The 26746-nt window shown below is 38.1% G+C and overlaps 1 protein-coding gene across 5 annotated transcripts in view; it reads right to left on the reverse strand.

The window, feature by feature from the left end:
* The window catches only part of SCN11A (sodium voltage-gated channel alpha subunit 11), an 87925-nt gene that overhangs the window by 10573 nt on the left and 50606 nt on the right, over positions 1-26746 (reverse strand). For 3 of the 5 annotated variants that reach the window (XM_072726495.1, XM_072726498.1, XM_026000987.2), the window contains exons 17-25: positions 23777-23896; positions 22927-23041; positions 20528-20682; positions 17395-17568; positions 12429-12530; positions 11682-11951; positions 10955-11008; positions 7812-7953; positions 1192-1292 (exon numbers count right to left, since the gene is read on the reverse strand). In XM_072726495.1, the coding sequence (XP_072582596.1) occupies positions 1192-1292; positions 7812-7953; positions 10955-11008; positions 11682-11951; positions 12429-12530; positions 17395-17568; positions 20528-20682; positions 22927-23041; positions 23777-23896 (1233 nt within the window). The remainder of the gene's footprint in view (positions 1-1191; positions 1293-7811; positions 7954-10954; positions 11009-11681; positions 11952-12428; positions 12531-17394; positions 17569-20527; positions 20683-22926; positions 23042-23776; positions 23897-26746) is intronic. The other 2 variants (XM_072726497.1, XM_072726496.1) reach the window with 1 other exon arrangement.

Here is a 26746-nt window from a genome sequence, read left to right on the forward strand (position 1 = left end):
CACCTCACGCCTGTCAGAATGGCTAAAAGCAACAACATAAAAAACAAGAGGTATTGGATGTGGATAAAAAGGAACCCTAATGCATTGTTGGTGGGAATATAAACTGGTGGGAAACAGTATGGAGTTTCCTCAAAAACTCAAAAATAGAACTACCCTAAGATCCAGCAATCATACTACTATTCACTCAAATAATATAAAAATACTAATTCAAAGGGATTCACCCCAATATTTATAGCAGCATTTTCTATAATAGCCAAATTATAGAAACAGTCCAGGTGTCCATTAACTGATGAATTGGGTAAAGAAGATGTGGTGTATATACAATGGAATATTATTCAGTCATAAAAAAGAATGAAGTCTTGCCATTTGCAATGACATGGGCGGTGCTAGAGAGAATAATGCTAGGTGACATAAGTCAGAGAAGGACAAATACCATATGATTTCACTCAGATGTGGAATTTAAGAAATAAAACAAATGAACAAAGGGGGATAAAAGAAAGAGAGGCAAACCAAGAGACAGACTCAACTATAGAGAACTGATGGTTACCAGAGGGGAGTTGGGCGGGGGGATTAAGGAGTGCACTTGTGATGAGCACTGAGTTATGTATGGAAGTGTTGAGTCACTGTATTGTATACCTGAAACTAATATAATTCTGTATGTAACTATATTGGAATTTCAATTTTTAAAAAAGATTTAAACTATTAAGTTTACATCATTGCAATGAGTTACACTAAGGACCTATTGTGTGCTTACTAAAAATCAAATGAAAGTTGTTGCTCAAGTTCCTTTTTTTTAAGATTTTATTTATTTATTTATTTATTTATTTATGAGAGACACACAGAGAGAGAGAGAGAAAGAGAGAGAGGCAGAGACACAGGCAGAGGGAGAAACAGGCTCCATGCAGGGACCCTAATGTGGGACTCAATCCTGCGTCTCCAGGATCATGCCCTGGGCTGAAGGCAGCACTAGACCACTGAGCCACACAGGCTGTCCTCAAGTTCTTATTATTGAATTTGAATGTCCAATTTTCCTAAGGACTTGAGCTGGACACCACTGTATCTGAGTCTTTGTTGAATTTTTAGATAATGCCTATAAACTTAAAAAAAAATAAAGGAGAACAGCACTGCAGACATCTGACCTCAAGACCACTTAATGGATCTATGTGTTTAGAATGAATCAATTGCTCTCACCAGAGGCCTTGGAATGGGCTTTTGAGGTTTTTTGGATCCTAATTTTTTCATTGCATTATAGTATTTCTTCTGTTCTTCAGTCATAAAAATGTCTTCACCACCTAAGTATACAGAGAAAATGATTGCTAATTAACAGTTTTTTTAGAAACAAGTTCTGAGTTTTCAGAAGTAGTTTCAAAGTTATATTACATTCTATCACAATCCCTAAAATTCCAATGGGAAATAAAAGAGGCTGGACTCTGTGGGAGGGCTGAAACAACATTTAAATTAAGGAATAGGAAAAAATGTTACTTTTATCAGGTGTATCTTTATAGAATATGAACAAAATTACATACTTTTTCCAAACATCCACCAAATCTTTACAAAAATTGAGTATATTTCAGGTTGCTTACCTCAAATCACAATGCAAGCAAAATAGATACTAGTAACAAAAATTTAAACAAACAAAATCTCATCAAGTGGCAATTAAAATTCTCCTAAATAAATGAATAAGTGCATAATCACTAATAAAATCTCATAAAATTTTCCAGACCCATTCTCAGGAAAACAAAACAAAACTAGAGAGCTTTAAATGTTTTCACCATTGAGCAAGAATGAATAGAAATATGAACCAAAATTTTCATTTCTGGAAATTAAAATATCAAGAAATGCTGAGTAAATTAGAACAGAATTCTTTTAAAATGTATAGGTAACTTGCAAAAGTAAGGAACATTTCTGGGGTCTGAAAATCAATAGTGATCAAAAAGAGTAGTAAACTAGCCTGAAGCTACTGTTGGCCTAAGAGCATTCTTCAATCTCTGTAAACACTAGAATCTTAGGCTTTAATAACTACAAGAGAGTAATGGGGAAAAGACTGTGGGCTTATGCCAAGGTCCCTGCATGAATCTGAGACTTGTCAAGTGCTGCCGATAAAAGGGTGAAGAAGCAAACAGAATCTGTCAGTAGGCAATGCAAGACAAGGAGGAAACTATCTTAGTCTGGACTATGGGTAAAAACCCAGTCTTCCCTGACAGTTTGTGAATCCAGGCCTGCCTTGATACAGTGTGGGATTTGAATTTGCACCACTATCAGTAGGGACCAAAAATATACAGTCCTATGACAGTCTTTTTGACAATGATGCTGGGGAAACTGGATACCGACATGCAAAAGAATAAAGTTAAGTTCTTACTTAACACCATACACAAAAATAGCTCAAAATAAATTAAAGACATAAATTTAAGATCTAAAACAACAAAATCCTTAGAAGAAAACATAGGGCAAAAGCTTTACAACACTATATCTGGTAATGATTTCTTGCATATGACACCAAAGGCACAGATAACAACAACAACAAAAAACAGACAAACTGGACTTCATGAAAATATTAAAATGGGTCTCACATAAATGTGAGGGTCTTTAATCCATTTTGAGTTTATTTTCACATGTGTTGTTAGAAAGTAGTTCAGTTTCATTCTTTTACATGTAGTTTTCCAGTTTTCCTAGCACCATTTATTGAAGAGACCCATTGTAGATTCTTGCTTCATCAATGTTTTATGGTTTTCAGAGTATAGGTCTTTTGCCGCTTTGGTTAAATTTATCCCTAGGTATTTTCTTCTTTTAAGTGCAATTGTAAATGGAGTTAATTTTTTAGTTTCTCTCTCTGCTATTTCATTATTAGTGTATAGGAATGCTACCAATTTCTGGGTATTAATTTTGTTTCCTGTACCTTTGCTCATTTATTACTTCTAGTAGTTTTTTGGAGGAGTCTTTAGGATTTTATATGTGTAGTATCGTGTCATCTGCAATTAGTGACAGTGTAACTTCTTCAACAATATGGGTGATTCATTTCTTTTCTTGTCTGATTGCTGTGGCTAGGACCTCCAGTACTGTGTTGAATAAAAGTGCAGAGTGGATATCCTTCACTTATTCTTCATCTTAGAGGAAAAGCTCTCAATTTTTTCCCACTGAATATAATGTTAGCTTTGACTTTTTCAAACATGGCCTTATTATGTTGAGGTATGTTCCCTCTAAACCCACTTTGTTAATAGTTTTATCATGAATGAGTGTTGAATTTTGTCAACATTTTTCCAGATATGTCTCCTGAGGCAAGGGAAATAAAAGCAAAAAAAAAAAAGTTATCAAGACTACATCAAAATAAAAGGCTTATGCACAGTGAAGGAAATGATCAACAAAACAAAAAAGGCAACCTACTAAGTGGGAGAAGATATATGCAAATGATATATCCAATAAGGGATAAATATCCAAAATATATAAAGAACTTATACAACTCAACAATCCAGTTAAAAAATGAGAAGAGGACCTGAATAAACATTTTTCCAAAGTAGACATACAGATGAGCAATAGACACATGAAAAAGTGCTCAACATCATTAAACATCAGGGAAATGCAAATCAAAACTGAAATGAGATATCACCTCACACCTTTCAGAATGGCTAAAATCAAAAACACAAGAGAGAACAAAAGAAACCCTCATGTACTGTTGATGAGAATGCAAAATGATTCAGTCACTGTGGAAAACAGTATGGAGGTTCCTCAAAAAATGAAAAATAGAAATCATATGATCCAATAATTCTACTACTGGGTACATATCCAAAGAAAATGAAAACACTTATTTGAAAAAATATATGCACCCCTATGTTTATTGTTAGCATTATTTATCATAGCCAAGACATGAAAGAAACCTAAGGGTCCATTGATGGATGAATGAATAAAGAAGATACGGTACACACACAGAGGAAGATTATGCAACCATAAAAAAGAATGGGTTTGTGACATGGATGGACCTAGATGGTATTATGCTAAGTGAAATAAGAAAAACAAATACCATATGATTTAACTCATATGTGGAATCTAAAAAACAAATGAATAAACAAACAAAAAGCAGAACCAGATCTTTAAATACAGAGAACAACAGATGATTGCCAGAGAGGAGGGAGGTGGGGGATGTTAAATGGTTGAGGGGGAGTGGGAGGTACAGTCTTCCAGTTATGGAATGAACAAGTCAAGGGAACAAAAGGCACAGTATAAGGAATATAGTCAGTGATATTATAATAGTGTTGTATAGTGACAGATGGCAGCTACACTTGTGCTGAGCATAGCATAACATATAAACTTGCCAAATCACTATGTGTATATCTGAAAGTAACGTAATATGTGTCAGTTATACTCAAATTAAATAAATAAGTAATAAACAATCTGATTGGCAAAGGACTTCAGTAGACATCTCTCTAAAGAAGATATGCAAATAGCCAACAAGCACATGAAAAAACGCTCAACATCAATAGTCATTAGGGAAATACCAATAAAAACCACAGTGATATACCACCATACTCATTAGGATGGCTACTATCAAAAAAAGAGAATGCAAGCATTGGTCAACATGAAGAGAAATTAGAATTACACTGTTGGTAGAATGTAAAATAGCAGCTTCTGTGGAAAAGAGTACAGTGATTCCTCAAAAAAATTAAAATATATTATTACCATATGATCCAGCAATTCCACCTCTGGATATCAGGGTTTCAAAGAGATATTTGCATACTTATGTTCATAGCAACTTTTCAAAATAGCTAAAATGTGGAATCAACCCAAATGTCCATCAACAGATAAATGTATGAGCAAAGTGTGGTACATTACATATAATGGAATATTATTCAGCCTTAAAAAGGAAGGAAATTCTGAAATATGCTACAACATGGATGAGTCTTGAGGACATTATGCTAAATGAAATAACTCAATCACAAAAGACAAATACTGTACAATTCCACTTATATGAGGTACTTAGAACAGTCAAATTCATAGCAAAAGAAATAGAATGGTGGCTGCTGAGGGCTAGGGAAAGGAGAATGGGAAATTATTGCCTAATAGGTGTACAGTTTCAGTTTTACAAGATGAAAAGAGTTATGAGGATGGATGTTGGTAATGGTTGCACACCATTATAAATGTATTTAATATCACGGAACTGTACACAAAAAAATGGCTAAGGTGGTAAATTTTATGTTATGTATATTGTACCACAGTAAAAAAATTTGTGGAAAAAAAAAAAAGCAGCCCTAGAAGTTAAGATTGTTTCAGGATGCCTGGCAGATAAAAGTGTCTTCAGTAATTATACTCATCATGATAGTTTGTATTAATACTATTATTCTGAGACTGTCCTATGTGTGTGTTGGGGGATAAAACAAAAATGATTAATTACAGAAAATTTTTATACTATTATTTCCTATGCCCGCGAGAATCAGTTTTCTCAATGTGGAAGAGAAGAGATACAGATTATTATTAGAGAAGAAGTTAAGTGAAAACCTTGTAGTTCTGAACTTGAATGACCAGTATTCATATTTCCACATACATTTCCTTGAAGTCCTAAATATGACATAGCTCTGTCCGCTGAAAAAGCCTTGAAGCAATGACAATGAGCATTCTGGGTTGTGATCCTGAAATACCACCTCCCCACCCCATCCCCAGAAAAACAAAACTCCTTAGAGAAATGGCTGATTCTTGATCTGGCATAAGAGTGGTATCACTTAGCCCTGGAATATCTTGTCACTTCAGAGATCAAGGAATCTGTCAAATGGGAGGACCTGATTTTAACCCTGACTTAAAAAGAATATCAGTCGATCAAAGAATGAATAAATATTTTAAGAAAATGAAAGACTCAAGGAAATTTGAACATCGACTGGGATTTGACATATTTAGAGAATTCATGTTAAAACTTTTTAGATGTGATCATGGAATTGTGATTATCTTTAAAAAGAGATATGTTTTGAAATACCTGTGAGTAAAACAATGTTAGATTATTTGCCCTATTAAAAAATCTGGTGGCATGATTGGATAAGGGTGTAGATGCCATAAAGATGTTCTTAAGTCAATAAACGTGATGGGTGACTGGTCTTTTAGGTTCATTTTAGTATACTCTTATGCATGGTGGAAATTTTCTGCAATAAAAAGTAAAGCAAACAAAACAAAATGCCATGGCCTGATCAAAACAGTGATTTCAAATATAAGCTTCCATCTAAAATCAAAGGCCTGACATCCAAATTGCAGAGATTGATTGCAATCAAGCTGCATATTACAGAGGTGGCTCTACAAAGTGCACTTCCAAATAATAGCAGCAATGTAGTTACAGAAGGACAATGAGTGAGTCTCCCAGCAGACAGTTAAGAAGGCTGATCGGCACCAGGATACATTTTGGATAGACTGCAAGAGTTCAAAAAAGATTTTAAAAAGCCATAAAGACAATTAGGGAAACCAAAGGTGAATATTTAGTTACCCCATTTTAGAATTTTGGGATTCAGTTCCTACATGAAAGGGAAGACGTCAAAAAGGACAAGATTAGGAATCTGACGCAATAAAACCACTAAAGGTCTATAAATAAAAAATGTCATTATAGACATATAAGAAGCAAGTCACAAATTAGACTTAATATATAAAAACATGAGAAAAAGATGACAATTTCAATTTTAAAAAAGAGACAAAGGGAGAAATACAGCCATTTATCTGTGAAAAAGTATAATCTCACAAATGATCAAATAAATGAATATAAAACAATGAGATGACACTTTACCTCAAGCTAGAAAAAATAATAAAAATTATAAAAATAAGAATGGTGAGAACATAGTATATAGGCATAGTTATATCTTGCAAAAGGAGAGTACCTAGTACAGCATTTCTGAAAGGTTACTGTAATGCTTTAAATTCTAGAAATGTATCCTGAGGAAATAATCACAGATATAGAGAGAATTTTAAGAATGTTCATGATTGTTTTAGAAGAGCAAGAAATTTAAAAATGATCTAAATGTTCAAAAAAGAAGGGAATGATTAAGACAAATTATTATTTATCCATCATATAGGAAGCAATTTAGTCCTGAAAATTCTTATAACAAAGATGATTTCATCACATGGGCTCATAACTAATGGGGAGGAGGGGAAGCTACAAAATCATTATCAGGTAATCTCAACCATGTACAAGGAATACATACATATTTAGTGAGAAAGTAACTAGAAGAGATTATGTCAAAATGATGAGTTTTAATCTAAAATTGTTATAATTTGGTGGTCACCTTATGGGTGATTAAAATTTTTTAAAATCTTTCTTCGTTTTCCACATTTACTACGGATACCTTATGAATTATAGAATCAGAAAAAAATATACATCTGTTTATTACAATGCATGAAGAAAAATATCTCCCCCCGAAAGCCTGCCTTCTCCTCAAACATCTTTCCAAGTTCAATAAATCTGCTGAGACTGGTGTGCTATAAGCCAGGACACAAACTTTCTGGGAAAGGAGAGTTTTTCTTTTTATCCTGAATAACAAGGTACCCTTGAAAGGTTACTAAAATTTGACTATAGTGTCATAAATACTAATCCTGGTACTTGTTTTTCTGTTAGGGTTTAACAATGCCTTCTGTTTGAGGGTAGAATGGAAAGTAAAAACGATGACTTAATAAAACCCAGATGTCCTCAGTCTCTTTTCAGCCAAATCTTCGAGGATCTTCCCCAGGTGGCCTTGTTCCCATGCAGATGATAAAGGTTGCACCCTTGCACAGCAATTCAGATCAGAACTGTGTTCCATTAGAGCCCTTTGGAAAAGAAAGTTGAAAATACCAAACCAGGACAACCCCCATACTTATCTTTTTCTGCTGTTGGTTGAAGTTGTCAATTATAACACCAATAAAGAGATTCAGAGTAAAGAATGAACCAAAGATGATAAAAGCCACAAAGAAAAGGTAGTTGTATGGGCTTTCCTCAAACCCTGGCTGTTGTTCTTTCTGTTAGGGATTTTAAAACAAGAAAAGAAAACAATTACTGGAGAAAATTATAAGCCTTCTTAATAATTTATCTAGAAGACCAAAGTATTTCTCAGCAGTAGTGTTAACTACTCAGGCTTGTGAAAACAGCCCTGGCCCCTGCAGGGAAGACCCTCTTTCAGTTTCCCCTAGAGGAGCTTGACTGTTACCATGCAATGGGGAGGACATGTGACAAGAGGGGTAGGCCTTTTCTTCTAAGCAATGGAGAATCATGGAAGAGTTGTAAGAGAGGAGAATGGCATAATCACAGGTGTCCTTTGAGACGGTTTCTAGGATGTCTGTATGGACATAACTTGAGGGAGCCAGACTGGAGATGAGGCCTCTGGAGATGGGTCACAGTCTCTTCAGGCACAAGTGACTGACTACCAGCTCTTGATGAATGACAACATCCTTCATACAGAGCCCACTGTTGTATTTAGTCTGTGCTTGTGTCCCGTCACTCTTGAATTCCTAGAGCCTAGCATACTTTGTGACATGTAGATTCTCAATATATATTGAATGAATGTTTGGATGGATGGACGGGCAGATGGATGGATGGACAGATGGATGGATGGGTGGATGGATGGATGGATGGATGGTTGGAAGGAAGGATGGATGGATGAGTAAATGAATGAATAATCAAGCTATAGAACAGACACAAAAATGGACTTTAACCAAGTTCCCCCAACTCAAAGTATGTCCAAAAGCATCCAAAATCCCTTTCATCCAAGTTCTTCACATTGTTATTGGCTCTATGCAGTTTGGGCATAGCTGGCAGGAGAATTTTTCTTTTCTTTCTCCAGATCACATTCAAAGATAGTTATGAGTGTTGCTAGCTCTGTCACCTGTTGAATGTTTTTATATTTGTTTTTCAAAACCTACCGTATAGACTAATGTAATAAAGGTAATATTTGAAAATATTTTTGTCTTTGCCTTGAAGAGTACATGAGCTTAGTCCCAGTTGGTTTTATATGCTAAGGGTAGGCATTAGTACAGAAATGATACAATGGAAAGAAAAAAATCACTATCAGCATCTGACATTTCAAATAAGACTATGTAGGCTAACAGTCCTACAAAGGGAGGTTCAGATAGGAAGAGGAAATGACAAAAGCTCACCCTTCTTGTACCTAGGGAATTGTCAGAAAAATAAAGAGAGAATATCAGAGCCGTGAGATATGTGTCCTGATTCTCTCTCTTTGGGTTTATAGAAGGGACTTGGGATTCAGTAAACTGAAGGGAACATGGGAGTACAAAAGAGGGTATTCTAGCTCAAATTACTCCACAGGCAGGATTACTTAAGAGGCTAGATGGAGTTGCATAATTGGACAGAGAGTCTCAAATTTTTCAGTTTTCATGAGGCTTGGACATGGAGTTGATAGCCTAGGCCTGCCATGATGGGCTTTTGGCAAGAGTTAGGAGTAGACTGCTGGGTCAGGGGACCATGTAGAGGACATCACAGAGTCAGTGTTTGAGGCCAGGATGAACTAAGGGGGGAGAAAGGCCCATGGTTTTACCAATATTTGAGACCAGCAAGATTCTCTGTGACTACACAGACAAGGGCATCATTATGCTAGAAGCCAGTACATACACACCAACTATAATGTCCCAGGACCAGCATCAAGATGGGCATCCCTCCACATACCTCCACCGACCGTCATTCACTCAGGGAACATATAAGCCACATATCTCTTTGTGCATACATCTGCATAAAATTTCCTCCCCATCTCCTATCTCCACCTCAAGGCACATGGATGCCTTAGGTAAACTAGGGTGAAGGTCGTATATTCAGAAGACAAAAAAAAGCACATTAGTATTTTAAAATACTGTCTTTGTTATAAATTGGCTCTACTACTACTACTATAACACTTCTTGGCGTGCATGGGTGGCTTGGTCAGTTAAACATCCAACTCTTGACCTCAGCTCAGGTCTCAATCTGAGTTCAAGCCCCATGCTGGGCTCCACGCTGAGCATGGAACCTACATTTAAAAAAAAGGGAGGGGGGACACCTGGGTGGCTCAGCAGTTGAGCGTCTGCCTTCAGCTCTGGTTGTGGTCTTGGGGTCCCGGGATCGTGTCCTACATCGGGTTCCCCGCACAGAGCCTGCTTCTCCCTCTGCCTGTGTCTCTGCCTCTCTCTCTCTCTCTCTCTCTCTCTCTCTCTGTCACTCATGAATAAATAAAATATTTTAAATATATATATATTTTAAAACCCCACTTCTTATACCATTTCCGCTGCCACTACTAGCTCACATACCTACTATGGGCAGGCATCAACTCTGCAGACTCTCAGACAGAACAACAACATGTGTGTGCTGACAATAATAATAATAATAATAATAATAATAATAATAAACAATGCTGATTCTATTCTTGGTTCAGCCATTTGCTTACTCCATGGTTTTGGGCAACACTCTTACTTTCCAGTTCTCAACTTTCCTGACTGGGAAATAGAAATAGACTAGATGGCTGAGTACTCCTCCAACTCTCAGAATCCATGATAACATTTTACTTAACTAGAATTTTACAGTTGGCAATCACTAGAAACCCACTTAGTCTCTGAGCCTAGAGAGGTCTCTCTTATAGAGACCCTAGTCCAGGTATAAGGTTTTCCCAGAGTTCAGGGCTGTACCCTTTGAAATTTGGTTTTTGCCTGGATACCCATTTGGAAAAGAAGTGAGAGAGGAAAATAATAAAAATAATTCCACAATTCTATTGCTTCTGGCTCCATCTCCTGCAGAAGAGGTTTCTCCCTGGTCACTATGGAGAAACAGGACTGGATTTTGGAGCAAAATAGGATGTAATACTAATGAAAGGGTGAATAAGAACATCTTTTATCCCTATTTTATAGTCATTGTCCCAAGGAAAAAAAGGCAAAGAATGCTGGCTGGTGAAACTATGATGTGGGATGTTCTAGACTATCTGTGCAGTCATGATATCCCTGATTTGACCATAGCATTCTAGAACATGGCTCAACAAAAGCTTACCCCTCTGGAATCGACAGCTGCATACATAATATCCATCCAGCCCTTAAATGTTGCCTGTAACAAAAGTAGAGAAACATGAACACAATTATAGACTTGCTATCAACAGACAAGTGCAATACAACAGCAAGCAAGGCTCACTGGGCAGATATATATAAGATAGGACTGAATGTCCAGAACAGAATATCTAGATAAAAGAACACTAGAATGGAATTCAAAAACAGGTGTCTTGGGTTTTTTTCTTCTTTGTTTGTACAAGATAAATTTTTAAAGGATATTTCTACATTAAAATTTCTAGAGAAGTTGTGTAACAACTGCTGGAAAGAGCCTTTTGAGACTTTCCTGATGCCATATGTTTGCACCATATGCCTAAGACCTGGCAACTTTGTCTTGACCAGGGAACTGACTTCCAACAGAGAACTGCTGCTAATGGTGTGGCTTAGCATCTGAGGCTCTAGTCCTCTTTGGATGGAGCTCTGGAGAGTAAGGCACCATACAGGACAGAATGATATGTACAGGGGCATTGCTTGGGGGTTGAGGATCAGTAGACAGTAAAGTTGGAGATGCTTAATGGGGAACAATTCCAGAGGGCATTGGCTTCCACATGAGGAATTGGGATTTGATTCTACTATCTCAGTGGAGTCACTGTGTTTTTATTAAACTGAGAAATGATTTATGCTTCTTTAAAGGTTTCTCTCCTCAGAGTGAAAAACATACCAACAGCACTTACCACTTGCAGCAGGGCAAGGTAAGCCATTCCCACATTGTCAAAGTTGACTGGAAGGTTGACCCAAGATAAATTTCCACCTTCACATTGACTTTGATTCGCAATAGTGCTGTAATTTATAACTGAGTTTATATCTGTTCTATTAATGCATCTTCCAAATTTTCCAGAAAAGAAGTTTACTCCCAGGATACAAAATATCAGCCAGAAAATGAGGCAGACAAGCAAAACATTCAGAATGGCAGGTATGGCACCTATGAGAGCATTGACTACCACCTTAAAAAAATAAAACAGAAGAAAAATATAACAGATGCATGGGATTCACCAAGCTCTGGATCTCAGGATAGGCTTGATGTGTGAGACTGGACCTCTTAGAGCTCTGTCTTTACTTTCTACCTCCAACCCCCCAACCATGCATCCTATGACAAGCCCTGCTCTCAGCTTCACATACATAATGGATCCTTTCTATTGTCACTAAGGATCACTTGAGAGGTGTCCTCTGATGACAGTGTTACAGACTTATGGGACACCTGCCCTAGTATGGAAGGGAAGCCAGAGCTCATCTTGGCTACCACAGAATGGATGCTATACCTTAAATTTTTCTCCATCTCTCAGATTCTAAGCAGTGGACTAGATGAGAAGGAGCTCAGGAAGAGCCTGGCAATTTAAAGGAAGCCCAGCCAAAGAAGAGCAATTGGCTTTTCCACCTCTCCCTGACAGCTGACCTTCCTCCCATCTGCCTGAAGAATGTACCTTCATTCCTTGGAACTGGGACAATGCTCGCAAGGGCCTCAGTGCTCGTAGGGTCCGAAAGGACTTCAAGCTCTTTAAGTCAATGAGACTGGTCACAGAGACCTGGTGGGAAGAGAAGCCACAGATAATATACCTGACTTGGTTTCCAGAGAAGCCAGTTGGGGGCTGGTAGCCCTCATTCTGAGAGGCAGACACAGGGTGACCAGTGGATTATTCAGAAACAGAAAGCAACCAGCCCCTGCTGGAAGTGGGAAGGCCAATGAAGAAGCTATTTTTCTCCGAGATTGCCAAAGCTACAGCCCATAAAGGTGAGGACAACGCATTTACATTATCTGTTTAATGAAAGACAAAGAAAAGCTGAGAAATAGTTGTAAGTTAAAGGAAACCAAAGGGATATGACAATGATATGTCACTTGGGGTTCTGAACTGAATCCTGGATTAAGGGGAGGTGAGGGAAGACCAGGGTGGATGGATAGAAAGAATTAATCATAAAGGACCTTGTTGAAACAACTGACAAAATTTGAAAATGGATATTTTTACTATTGAGTCATGTTAAATTTCCTAACTTTGATCATTGTGCTGTGACTGTGTGAGACAATATCCTTTTTCTTAGAAAATACACACTAGAATGTTTAGGGATAAAGGGATGTAGTGCCTGCAACCTAAGCAGTTCTCTCCAATGAAAAACAGAGAGAAAATAACAAAGCAGATGGGGTGAAATGTTATTAATTGGTGAATCTGTGGAAAGAGTATAGGGGGTTCTTTACACTATTTCTTGCAACTTTTCTGTGAGTTTTAAATGATATAATAAGTTACAACGAAATAATAAATTGTTTGCTAATATTTCCCTTCCCTCATATGACTCCTTTTTGGGGAATACGCTGAATTGAAACTCAACAAATACAGTAAGTTTGAGTTGAAGACCACTATTTGCAGATTCCAGTCATTCGTACTGATCATGCAGAGCCTTCAGAGATTCAACTTGGAAGAGGGGCAGCTCAGCAGGATAGGAAGTGAATTATATGACTGACTATGCTGGTATCAGAGTCCACTATTGTCTAGCATCATTCCCCTACCAATTCATTGTAGTAGTAAAATACTACCAAATTGAGAGAGATTAAGTGAGTCAATATGGCAGGATAACAAAATTTTTAAATTAAAAAAAATCACCATCAATTCAAAATGCTTTTAAGTATAAAGGTCTCCTAAAATAGGCTTTCTGTTTGTTCTCTTGTTTGTAATCACATTGTCTGTTGGGAGAGTTAGATCTGCAGGTTTTCCACAAATACTCCTACCTTGTTCTTAGCCAGAGGGAAAAGGATGGGGCAATTTAGCAGTTCCTCTGGCTTTACCAAATAACTGTTATGCTGGGTGGGGAAGAAGCATCCCTAGAAGGACACTGTACACCTTTTCACCTGGAACCTTATCCCCAATCTGTGTTCCACCAAACTGGGAAGCATTGATGAGGCTTGCAGACATAAAAATAGCCACATTCTTACCCACGCTACATACAGTATTCTAAAGGTGGGAAGTTTTCTGCTGGTTTTATCTTTTTTTTTCTAACTTGCATTTACTACTTTCTACTCTTTTGACATTCACCATTCTGATATACACATTCTTGTGGCTAGTTCCTTTTAACTGTTATAAAATATTACAGCATAAAAATATTCATATTTTATGGATCCATTCCCCCTTGGTGAATATCTGGGTTATTTCCATTTCTTTGCTGTCCAACAAACTGGACAGATGTATGCATTTTTCCTGCATACATACACAAAAGTTTTCCAAAAATGTATAATTAGAAGTGGTATTTCTGGATAACAAATTGGGTTCACTTTTAATTTTACTTAATAATGCAAGATCTTCCCTAAAATAACTGTACCTATTAAGTTGTTAGCAGTGATTAGAAATTCCATTTTCTTACATCTTTCTCAATATTGGAGATTACTCAACTTAAAAATTTTTGGCATTCTGATGAATAACACAAAGCCTCTCATTTTAATATGGACTTCTATGCTAACTGGTAATAAGGCTAGTGTGTATTTCTTCATATATTTATTAGTAACTTAGCATTCCTTATGTGAATTACCTGTTTACATCCTTCTCCCATTCTTATACTGAGTTGTCTTTTTCTTATTGATCTGTAGAGAGTTTTTATATACTATAGAAAATAATTTTCTGTTATGCATATGGCAAATACTGTCTCCAGGCTCTAGCCTGTCTTTGTAATTACAATTCTATGAAATAAAACACCAAAAGTTTTACATTTTGATATAGTTGAATTTAGGTTTATTTTTTGTGGCTGCGTTTATATTTTTCTACTTCAAAACAATAAAGATCATTTTTTTTTAGATTTATTTTTTTTAAGATTTATTTATTTATTTATGATAGACAGAGAGAGAGAGAGAGAGGCAGAGACACAGGCAGAGGAACAAGCAGGCTCCATGCACTGGGAGCCCGACGTGGGATTCGATTCCCGGTCTCCAGGATCGCGCCCTGGATCAAAGGCAGGCGCCAAACCGCTGCGCCACCCAGGGATCCCCAATAAAGATCATTTTATATAATGTTGATTAACAAGCAACATAAAAGGACTATTCATGGGGTGCTTGGTGGCTCAGTTGGTTGATCATCTGACTCTTGACTTTGGCTTAGGTCATGATCTCAGGGTTGTGAGATCAAGACCCATGATGGGTTCTGCACTAAGTGTAGAGTATGCTTAGGATTTTCTCTCTCTCTCCCTCTCCTTCTGCCCCACCTCCTGTCCCCACTCACACTCTCTCTAAATTTTTTAAAATGTTTTAAAGTATTATTCACATATATTCTCTTATTTAATCTGCACAATAATGTTCTGATTTAAGTATTATAGATCATGTACCATGTAATAGAAAAGGAAAGCTGAAGCTCAGAGGATTAGCAACTTGTTTCAGGTGGAATTGAGATTTACACCTTGGTCTATATGATACTAATGCTAACAGTAATCGTGAACCATACTTATCAAGTGCTTTCTCTGGGATTTATAAAGATAAATAATTATAAGATTATTTCTTTTCTTATTCTACTCATTTTTATTCCATTCATTTTGTTATCAAAATTATACTTGCCTCATCAAATAAAGCTTGCAAGCTTCCTTTTTAAATTTTTTTGTAACAATTCGATAAGGTTGGGGTTAACTGATTATTGCAGGCTGCTATAACAGAATATAATAGCCTGGGTTGCTTATAAACAACAGAAATTCATTTCTCACAGTCTAGAGACTGTGTAGTCCAAGATCAAGGTGCTAGCAGAATCAATGTCTGATGAGAGATCACATCCTGGCTCATAGCCAGTTTTCTTCTCCTTATGTCTTCACATGACAGAAGGGGTGAGGAAGCTCTGTGGGGTCTCTTTTATAACACGGCTAGTCCCATTCGTGAGGGCTCTGCCTTCATAACCTAATCACCTCCCAAAGGTACCACCTCAAAATATGAACACACTGGGGGTTAGGTTTCAACATATGAATTTTAGGGGATGCAAACATTCAGTATATAGCACTACTCCTTGAAGGTTTTGTAAAACTTGCCTGTAAAACGATCTGGGCCTGGTGCCCTTTTTTGACAGTATGGTGTTGAACTACTGTTTTGATGTTTTAAATGGCTATTGTTAGATTTATGTCTTCCATTTGTCTCTGTTCTAATTTGGGCAATTTGTAGCCAACACTCTAATTTTTTATTAAGGTGGACTTGTCAAAAGAAGGAAGTACTTTACCTAAGGATACACAGAAAGATAGCAGACAAGTTAACTTTAGAATCAGTTTCCTGAGTTTAGGTCAGTGGACCACAGGTCCCTAGAATGGAGATACCTATCATCTGTCCACTGTGTTATGGGTTCTTCACTATACTATAAGATAACAGGTGCAAAGTGATTTCCACCCTGGAAAATGATAGAGTTGACAGACATGTGGATATTTTTATTCTTTTTTATTATTCCTGTTGGAGCTCCCATGGCACTGATACCTTTCTAAAATGTCTGAACCACGTGCCTCCTCGTGTCCACCAACAACATCAACATTATGGTTCTCCAGTCAGTATGTTGACCACATGGCTTATGCTTATGCATTTGTCATGTCTACTTTTTAAATAGCAGGGACAAAGTCTAACTAATTAGCACCTGATACAAAGGATATAGATGTTAAAATCCAGGGCTTCACAGTGAGGCTTACTGAGTTTGAGTTTCATGTCCACCACTTCTAGCTAGCCAATCTTTACATGTTTCTTAACCTCTCTGTGACTTAGTTTCTCCCTGTATATATGAGAAAAAATAATAGTACCTATCATATGGAGTGGTTGTGATAACTAAAAGAAAGAATGCTTATGAAGCCTATGGCAAAATTCCTGGCACAGAGAGAACACTCGATGAATGTGATGTACTCTTATTAGCCTTAGCATCACACAGGCCAAGGTGTGAATCTCAGCTTTATTTGAAACAAGTTGCTGACCATCTGAGCTTCAAGTTTCCTTATTTGTAATGTGGTATGTGACGTGTAACTCTGCTTAACTCAGAACACTGTTGTGTGGATTAAATGAAAGAATGTATGTGAATATTCCTCTTATGTTGCTTGACAATCAAGATGGAGACCAGCCTAGTCCGTTGGCTGCTGACCAGAAATCTCAAGAGAAAATAGAAAGTTGGAAGGAGAAGAGTGGGATGCTCAAAGTTATTCTAGGTATACATCAGATATAAGTGGTGGATGAATGCATCATGGAAAGCATTAGGGTAGTGAGAATATGACGTGCAGTGTGAGGAATGAGGTGCAGAACAAGCAGGGATACTGATGGATAAATGACAACTACTTACAAGTACTGTGAAGAAAAAAAATTTTTGGAGAGGTACCCAAACAAGGCACACAGGAAAAGCAGCTCCCTTATGATATTTCCCCCTCCCCTACCTCAACCCCTGCCTGCATGGAACACAGAGATGGTAAACTTACAATCACAATGATGAAATCGAGCCAGCACCAGACACTGGTGAAATACTTCCCAAATCCAAAGGCCACCCATTTTAGACCCATCTCCAGGATAAAAATGTATGTGAAAATATGGTCAGTACAATTAAGTAAATCTCGGATATTGGGTCGTTCCTCAAGGTAAATATCTTCAAATACCTGAAATGATAAAGCATAGCCATAGGCCAGGTTGAACATTTGCTTAGAATTACTTGCTGCCTTACTTTTCAGTTTTTCTTCCTTATTTGAATAGACTAACATCTCTTTTGGTGATAAGGTTTTGCTCAAAAGGTATTAAGAATGAAATTTCCCAGTGGAATCAATTCATTGAGTAAGTAAAACTGGAAGAAAGAATATTCTATTTCTAGACTTCTATTGCCACAATAGCTCCCTAGGCTCTCATCATTGACCTCTGAAATACGAAGATATCTTCCTACTAACAGATCACATAATTTCCTTGTCTTCCTGATCCTTTCAACTCTTGCCAACAATATCTTGCCAACTTTTCCAGAACCACCTAGTGGCACATTCCATCTCTTTTATCCTCCTAGTTACCTTATTGGCTCTATTCAGTGGCTCTCCATTGCTCATCACACCTTAATGCTAAACACCTTAGTCCACACTCTAGATTCTGCCAACCCTGAGGCCAATGATCTACAACAAATAGCCTTACCACAGTGCTCCCGATGTATGTGCCCATTTTTTGTGTACCAGGACATGCAAAAGTTGAGGAAGCTCTGGGCTAGAGCTTCCAGTGTAGATTACTTTGAATATTAAATACATGTTGAATGTGATCATGAAAGTGAGACATCCTATCTTCTGGAGAGTCCCTTTTTCATTGTACATACAAACATTCCCCTCATCTTAAGTGTGTATGTGGTTCTTTGGGATCTATATAACTAGGGTAGAAGCTGTCCTTTGGCCTTTACAGAGTTACTGAAAATGAAAAAAGAAGAATATAAGGGTCCCTGGTACTGAACCTGTCAAGACATTTGGGCAAAAACTGAACGCAAGAAAGAAATTGGTCCTGCTGTTGGGTACGAAGGTAATCCTATAGCCTCATGGCCCTAGGGAAAATAAATGCAAAATAATAAAACAGTCTAACTTCTAACTCCCAAGTGGGCTCTTGATTGGAGAAAACACTCCACCTCCTCAGTTTGCTTGATATTTTCTTTGGAAATTTCCTTCTTCCACCAAGACAATTAGGTGCCTGTTCTACATGGCCCCTATGTCATCCACTGCTTCTTTGACTGTATCATATGGCCCTGGTCTATAATTGCTTGAACCGCATCTGTCTTTCCTACTAGACTCCACACTCCTGGAAGGTAGGGACTTGTCTGTGTGCCTTGAAGAGAGACAAATCTGAATTGTATTGGAAGTTCATTTCCTCTCTCACCTTGGAGGCTGAGCAACAAGCTGTCTCAGCAGATCTGAGTTTGCTCAACTGAAGAGTAGGCTAATATTGGCAACTGAACTTTGGAGTCTCCCACATTATAATGAGACCATTTCCTCGTCCAGAAAGCTCCCGTTATTACCCAGTTGCCTGGACCAGAGCTTCCCAAACTCTAATTAGAGTCCCAAAGCACTTAAGTTCTGTGGGTCTAGGGCAGGTCCAAGACTGCATTTCTAACAAGCATTTAGACTGCTGATCCATATACCACATACAGTGGCAAGGGACTAGATCTTTCTTGTCTCCATTTGTCTACAAATAAGTTAAGTGAAACAGGACCTGACTCCTTCTCGTAGAACCCTCTACATTGTGTGTTCAGTCTTGCTCTGCTCAACCTACACTTGCCTCATCAGAAGCCGTATGAGACCAAGGAGGATGGTACCACATGTCCCTGACCATCTGACAACACCATGCTTTCCCACTGACTAGCCCATGGTTTGGTAGACACCTATTATCATTTGTGGAATAAGTTAAAGAATCCTATTACTTGAATAAGAGTAAATAGCCAGTGAAAATGTAAGTACTAGTAGACTACAGGGACTCCTAGACCAAGGATTAGCAATAAAAATTAATTAAGAGAGTTCTCTGCAATGGTTTAGAGAAATTTACTTTTTTTTTTTTTTTGCTTGAGAAATAATTTACAGTGCATTAAGTATATAAATGGAGATGTGTGCTGATCATAGGCTCTGGTGGGCCCCAGTGTGTGCTCATCTCCTTTCACCTAGAGATCACACAGATGTAAAGCACTAACCAGGAAGGTAATGGTGAAGAAGCAAGACATTTCCTTGTACCTTCTAATTGTTAGCAACTTACTATGAAATGTTCTGTGACTCTAAATCAAAAAGGGGAACCTAAGTGCCATTTACTTATGCAACAAATAGTTTAGTTCTATATTATGGCCATTTTAAGGGAATATAAGATACAAGAGGAGGGAGGGAGAGAATGAGAGAGAAACATGTAGATGATAAGAGCTACTAATAGCTAGTTATAGTTATAGCTATAGCTAAAGCTATAACTCAAGTAGGGGAGGCTAATAGAGGGCAAGGACCAAAAGGTGAGGAGAGAGAAGGAAGGAGTTTAGGACTATAGACTATGGAGGCATGGATTTGGAATTATTTCCAAACCTCACTGGGACACACTACACCTTGACCTGGAAGGATCTGCTCTGTGCATAAAGCAGTATCTATTTGACTCTTCTCTCAAGGGGCCATGACCAATGGAAAATGGAAAATGCCGACAACTTATTACATCCTAATCCAATCTCCCTGTAGCCTTCTCCCTCTAATGTTCTACCTTTAGGAAAGCAGCATTATGGTTTTCCAGAAAAGAGAGGTAGGAACATTGCTGTCTAGAGTAAGAAACATTTAAGATACAGTGAAAATGTCTAGAAATTCTTCAGGAATGAGAGACAGGCATGGGATTAAGGGCTAGACTCCAGGAGCCACTTTAAAGTGCTGATTTGAGTCATGACTCCCTATAAGTAAATTTTCATTGGGTTGGGACTTCCTAGTTGGAGCAGGACTCCAGAAGTTGTGCAAAATCCTGCCTCAAGGGGGACCAGTAGCAGAGATCCTACTTCCACCTGGTCTCCCCGCATTAACAGCCCCATGTCAGAATGTAGCCCAGCCACCTGGCCCACAATGTCCCCACAAGACTGTGACAATTTACCAGTGCCCCACTGCTCAGCAGAATCACAAAGATAATAAAGCTCTCAAACCAGCTGTGTTTCACTATTTGGTAGCAGGTTTTCCGCAGGTTCCACCAAATGATCCAGGGGGACTTTCTCTTGTTCATGGAACAGCATGGGAAGCAGTGACCCAGGCCTGCAAGGAATGGGCAGTAGCACTATCATTAGTGTCTGTAATGAGCTGCATTAATAACCCTAACTCTTCACCCCTCCCCTGTGCATGTCCGTTAGCTTTACAATTCTTCCCACTGAAGAGGTAGAGTTGTATTCCAACCCCTTGAATCTGGGCTCAGCCATGTGACTTGATTTGGCCAATCAAGTAGAGTTGGAATCACACATACCAGTTCTGAGCTTTAGCCTTGAGAGGTCTTGCATGTTTCCACTTGCTCTCTGGCACCATTTCCATAAGAAAGGAATATTTGGGCCAGCCCATTGGTTTCAGGAGAAGGGGGATGGACATGTGGTACAGAAGACGGGGCCCAGTTATGCCCAGGGGCCCAGTTAAGCCCAGGCCAGACTGGTGGACTCCCAGTCATTACCATTCATATGAATAAAGCCAGCCAAAATAAGCAGAAATAACCAGCCTAGATGAGTGGAGTCATGTAGAGGCATGTTTATTATTGTGTGCCACTGAGGCTTCATGGCTGTTTGTTGTGCAGCAATTTCTTTTGCAACAGTAAGCAGTGCCCTAAGGACTGAAGGGAAGAGGTAAGGATGGGAACAGGCTCTGTGAACTACTCAAACCACACATGGAAGAATCTGATCAATTGTCAAGGTGTTTACACATAGCTGAGCATTTGACCTCAACACACACCAGCCTTCAGCTTGAATCACATCACCCTTCTCACCTTGTCTCCTCCACCCATCCTCCAAGTTCCATGGATGTTAATTTCATGGTGATTATAACATTCCATTCCTTTCCTCATCATCTTCCTAAACTACTATGAGGTCTCCTTAGTCTGACCCTGCCCTCCTCCATCGTTCAGAACATCAATAGGTTAATCTTCCGAAAAGGCTTTTATTCTTTTATGCCATTCCTCCCTTCTTCTAGAAACCAACTTTTCTTCTCTAACTTCACTGTTGACATCCTGTACACACCTCAAGCACAGTCCAAATGTAAGTCAGGATAACTAACTGTCATCTATCTCTAACCTGACCTCTACCCCTATGGGCAGTCTGGGGACTGCTAAACAATCTGGAATAAGTTTGAAACTCATTCTTAGTGTCTGTTCTGAGACAAGTCTAATGTCAAACTTATGGAGAAATTTTTAATTTTAGATTCCTTCATTCATTTAAGTATCTATCTATCTATCTATCTATCTATCTATCTATCTATCATCTATCTATCATCTATCTATTTATCATCTATCTACCTATATTTGTTGAGCCCATAATCTGGGCAAGATTCCATTCTTACACTAGAGATACGTTATTGATTAAGTCACTGCCTTTATTTTTAAGGACCTTACAAGAGAAACAGACACAAATAAATTTCCCACAATGAATATAGGAGATAATAAAGGCAGATAGGAAGGAACCACTATATACACTTTATTGATTGCTTATTGTGTACCAGATATTCTTCTAGGTGATTTACATTCACTCATTTATTTTTTTTAATTTTTTTTTTTATGATAGTCACAGAGAGAGAGAGAGAGAGAGGCAGAGACATAGGCAGAGGGATAAGCAGGCTCCATGCACCGGGAGCCCAACGTGGGATTCGATCCCAGGTCTCCAGGATCACGCCCTGGGCCAAAGGCAGGCGCCAAACTGCTGCGCCACCCAGGGATCCCCTACATTCACTCATTTAATAGCAAAATAATCCTTTACAGTAGATACTATCATAGCCATTTTATAAATGAGGCACAGAGAGGCTAAGTAAATTGAACAAGTCATACAGCTAGTAAATGAAGAGGCCAGAATTGAAATCAGGCAGTCTGGCTCCAGAGCCAAAGCTCCTAACTACAGTATTGTCCTTCTTCCAGAGAAAAATCTTGGGGGATGTGTTGAGGGTCTGGCAGGTCTCCATTCAACCCTGGACTTATGGTCATGTTCCTTTGGTCTATCATCTCAACTATATCCTGACAATGGATGTACTGGGGGCAAACATATTGGCCCAGTGGGATTTCCAGGAAAGTTTTCTAGAGTTTCTACCCTGGTTGTTAGACTATGTTAGTTGAACCCACCTAAAATCAAGAATTTCCTGAAATCTCCTTTGCCTGGGTCTGATAATAGCCCTAAGAATCTACGGATGCCCTCTCCTTACCTCTGCCTCCAACAGAAATAGAAAGAAGGAATCTATCAAATCACAGAGCTTCAAAGAATAACAGAATCTCATCCAAATATTCTGTAAACTGAATGCAGAAATACTTCCACTTACCTTTGGGAAAACATCGCTCTGGTTCTTTTTTGAGAACCATTTCAGTTACCCGCCCAAAGGGATCCTGTGGATCAATGGTGCTACATTCTGAGAACACACTGGCAGTATCAGACTTCTGCACATCAGAACAAAGGAAAAGGGGAAATATTTACCAAGACGGTCTCTCACCATGGTAGCACCTAATACCTTATTGTATGACTTTTTAGGAATGAAGCTAGCTAGGCAAAGGATTCTAGGTATAGGTGTATCTAGAAAGTGTCCCTCTCATTTGGTGATTTTTTAAATTCTCTGACTAGCCTGACTTTAGGAGAGAATTCTCTAACTGTTCTCCCCTGGCTGAGAAAAGGTGAGATATATAAAGACATGGTATCTCAGCCTTTTCCTCCCTACAAATCATACCTCTGATATACTACCTAACTCCAAATAAGGAGGCTGGGTGATGAAATGAAGGTTAATTTACTGAGACTAGTTTTTAGCTCTCTCAATTCCTGGAATTATAGGTCTAGACTAGTGGTTCTTGTTGATTTTGCCCTCAAGAGACATGTTGACAATGTCTAAGGACACTTTTTATCTCACAATTGTGGGATACTATAAACATCTAGTGGATAGATGCCATGGATGCTGCTAAATATCCTACAACAGACAGAATAGCCAAGCACAAGATGGAATTATCATGTCCCAAATGTGATAGTGGAGAGGTTAAGAAAACTTGGCCTTTGATTAAGATCTGATTCTGGCACTTTGCTCTGCATTTATCCTGATACTTTAATCTTGATAGCCATAATGGCTATCTTGGAGAATGTGTATGGATAAGCTATATGTTCCTTCTGGAACACCCTGGGAAAATTACCTTTTGGGGATCTTGTTTTGACAAACATATGTCATCCTCAGAGAACACGTCAATTTCCACACTTTGAGCTCCTGGGCTGGTGGACTTCTTGGTCTCCTGATGGAATTCAAAGGCCTGACACTGAAAAGCCCAGAGTAGAATTAATATGCCTCTTGGGCTTCTCACTTGAGATAAAACAATTTTGAATTGTGACATTATTACTCTTTTTCTTTTTACTTTTTAAAACTGCTCCTGGAGAATCTCAACATAAAATAATTCTGGGAAAACTACTAAAGGAAACAGATTACCAAACTTACTCAAAAGTCATATAATCAAACAATATGGTTTTCTACAAAATTTGCCTAATAATTCAGAGGTGAAACTTACTGTATCCTTTCACTTCAATGACTAAATGATAAATTACTTAATAAATGGTACTAGTATAATTAGTTATCCCTGAAAATATAACATAATGCCAGAATATGGTAAAGATAAAAACCATAATGATTTTATATACTGATATAAAAATAGATGAACAAGGGGATCCCTGGGTGGCTCAGCGGTTTGGCGCCTGCCTTTGGCCCAGGGCGCGATCCTGGAGTCCTGGGATCGAGTCCCGCGTCGGGCTCCTGGTGTGGAGTCTGCTTCTCTGTCCTCCTGTGTCTCTGCCTCTCTCCTTCTCTCTCTACATCTATCATGAATAAATAAATAAATAAATCTTAAAAAAAATAACTTTAAAAATAGATGAACAAAAATGATAGAAGACTAATTTGGATTTTTTTTTATTCTTTGGGGTACAGAAAGTTGGCTTAGTGAAATAGAAAAAGATATAAGAGAAAAATGAAAATATATTACTTTTAAAAAATAAAAAATAAATTTTGTCTGATGACCTGCAGGTATATTCAAGACAGACATGAGAAGTCATGCCTTAGGTGAGGGTTTCATCCTAAAATCTGTGTGAGTATTCCTGTGACTATGACACAGTAAAGTCATGATTTAAGAACAATTCTCCCATTTGAATACATGCATTGATATATTACAAACACACACACACACTCACACACACACACACACACGAAAAACAAGTAAATATGGCTACAGAACAGACACAGAACAGAAATATGAAATGGTGACCATTTAAAGCATGTAGCAGGTAATGGTGACTAAAAGTGTCCCATGTGAGGAAGAGAATCACAGCTATGTCCAAGGCTTGAAACTGTGGACTGGGCTGAGTTCTTGCACTTAAGAAAGAAAGCCAAAACGAGTTATGGCTAATGCTTGGAATTATAATTATACACAGCTGCATATCTAGGAAGCAGACGGAGGTACAGCCTCAGAAATAGGATCTGGGTAAAGGTCCCCACTGGATCTGAAATATACTTTGTGTCACTGTTAGACAAGAATCCCAAATTGTCAGTGTAAGATTTGGTTCTGCAATGGTTGCCCTAAGAAGGTTGATTAAAGATATCATAGAACTTAGACTGCAAAGACAGTGACAGATCCTCTCACTAAAGTTGAAATTTAAACTAACCCTCCAAAATATAGGAGAAAACAAACAAAATCAGTAGCCATAAAAATTAACTACCAGGTGAATTTACTTGAGGAAAAAATGAAATTAATATAATAATCTAAAGTGTCATTAAAATAAGTAAGTTTAGAATTTAATGAAAAAGATATGCAGATTTTCACTTCCTAGATGGCAGTATAAGGAGCTCCATGGACATGATCTCCAGAGAAATAAGCATAAGTGGTGAAAAATATTTTTAAAACATCATTTAAAGTCTTTAGAAATTGTCCTAAGGCATACAGCAAATAAAGAAACATTTATTCAAAAAATCTTCAGAATTCAGTAATAGTATCAGGAGTCCATGGCAACTGAGCCATGATCTTCCCTCTCTCTCCCCACCTTCCAGCTCAGTTTGATGGAAGTCCTACTCTAGGAGGCTATGATCAGGAAGATGGGGCTCCCTCTACCCTCAGCCCCCAATCAAGGGATATGTATCTTAACAGGAGGTGTAGATGACCAGTTTTTCTTATCATCTCCAACTCTAAGTTGAAGAAGCTACATTCCTAGTGAATATGGCCAAGAAATTGGGCTCTCTTTTTCAATCCAGCCTCTATTCATAGGATAGAGACTCTATTCCAGATTCAGCAGCTTAAGAATCCTGGGGTTCTGATCATCCTCAATCCAGTTTGTTTAAGGGGAAGAGATTCCATGCAGAAAGAAGGAAGCTGAGAAGATGAGAGGCTACTGTCCTTCCAAGTACTTGGATCAGTACTAAGAGATTTTCCGTTTGGTAGGAGGCATTCCATAAGAAACAAGAACTCTAAAAAATTTAAAAAAAAAAAAAGAAAGAAAGAAAGAAAGAAAGAAAGAAAGAAAGAAAGAAAGAAAGAAAGAAAGAAACAAGAACTCTGAACGCTCTCCTCAAAGAACTGACTTTATCCGGAATAATGTAGGGGAGTTGAAGCTTAAGGATATTCTTGAAAACACTGGAGATTTTGATGGTAAGCAAATAAGAAGAGACTGGTCACTCTTCTTCATTAAAACTAACAAATTAAACCACAGGTCAGCAAGTTTACCACAGAGAACCATGGAAAGAGACAGCTAAGAAGAATCTCCCTGGGGTCAAAACAAATCTCAAAGACTGGCTTTATAAGTATCCCTCCTTGAAATTAATTAGATCAGACTGTGGAGGAATTAATGCCCTGTGGTATTGTCAAAAACAATAGAGCAATTAGCCAGCAATTAGTTCAGCCTAAAATCTGGGTGTGATACCAAATAAGGCAGACAGATTAACAGAGAGATCATGGAAAGAGATAGTCAAAGAGAGCCCTGCTAAAATAACTGTCATCCTGCTGTGACTGTCTACAAATCCAAGGGTTGCCCTCTGAGTAGTAACACCAAAGATTTCACATTTGTGTGTGTGTGGCAAGGGGGGATATGGGGGAGGAGGGAATAGACTTCACTAGAATAGTCTAGTCAAGTCA

This window comes from Vulpes vulpes, chromosome 11, assembly GCF_048418805.1.
Source record: "Vulpes vulpes isolate BD-2025 chromosome 11, VulVul3, whole genome shotgun sequence".
Lineage (NCBI taxonomy): Eukaryota > Metazoa > Chordata > Mammalia > Carnivora > Canidae > Vulpes > Vulpes vulpes.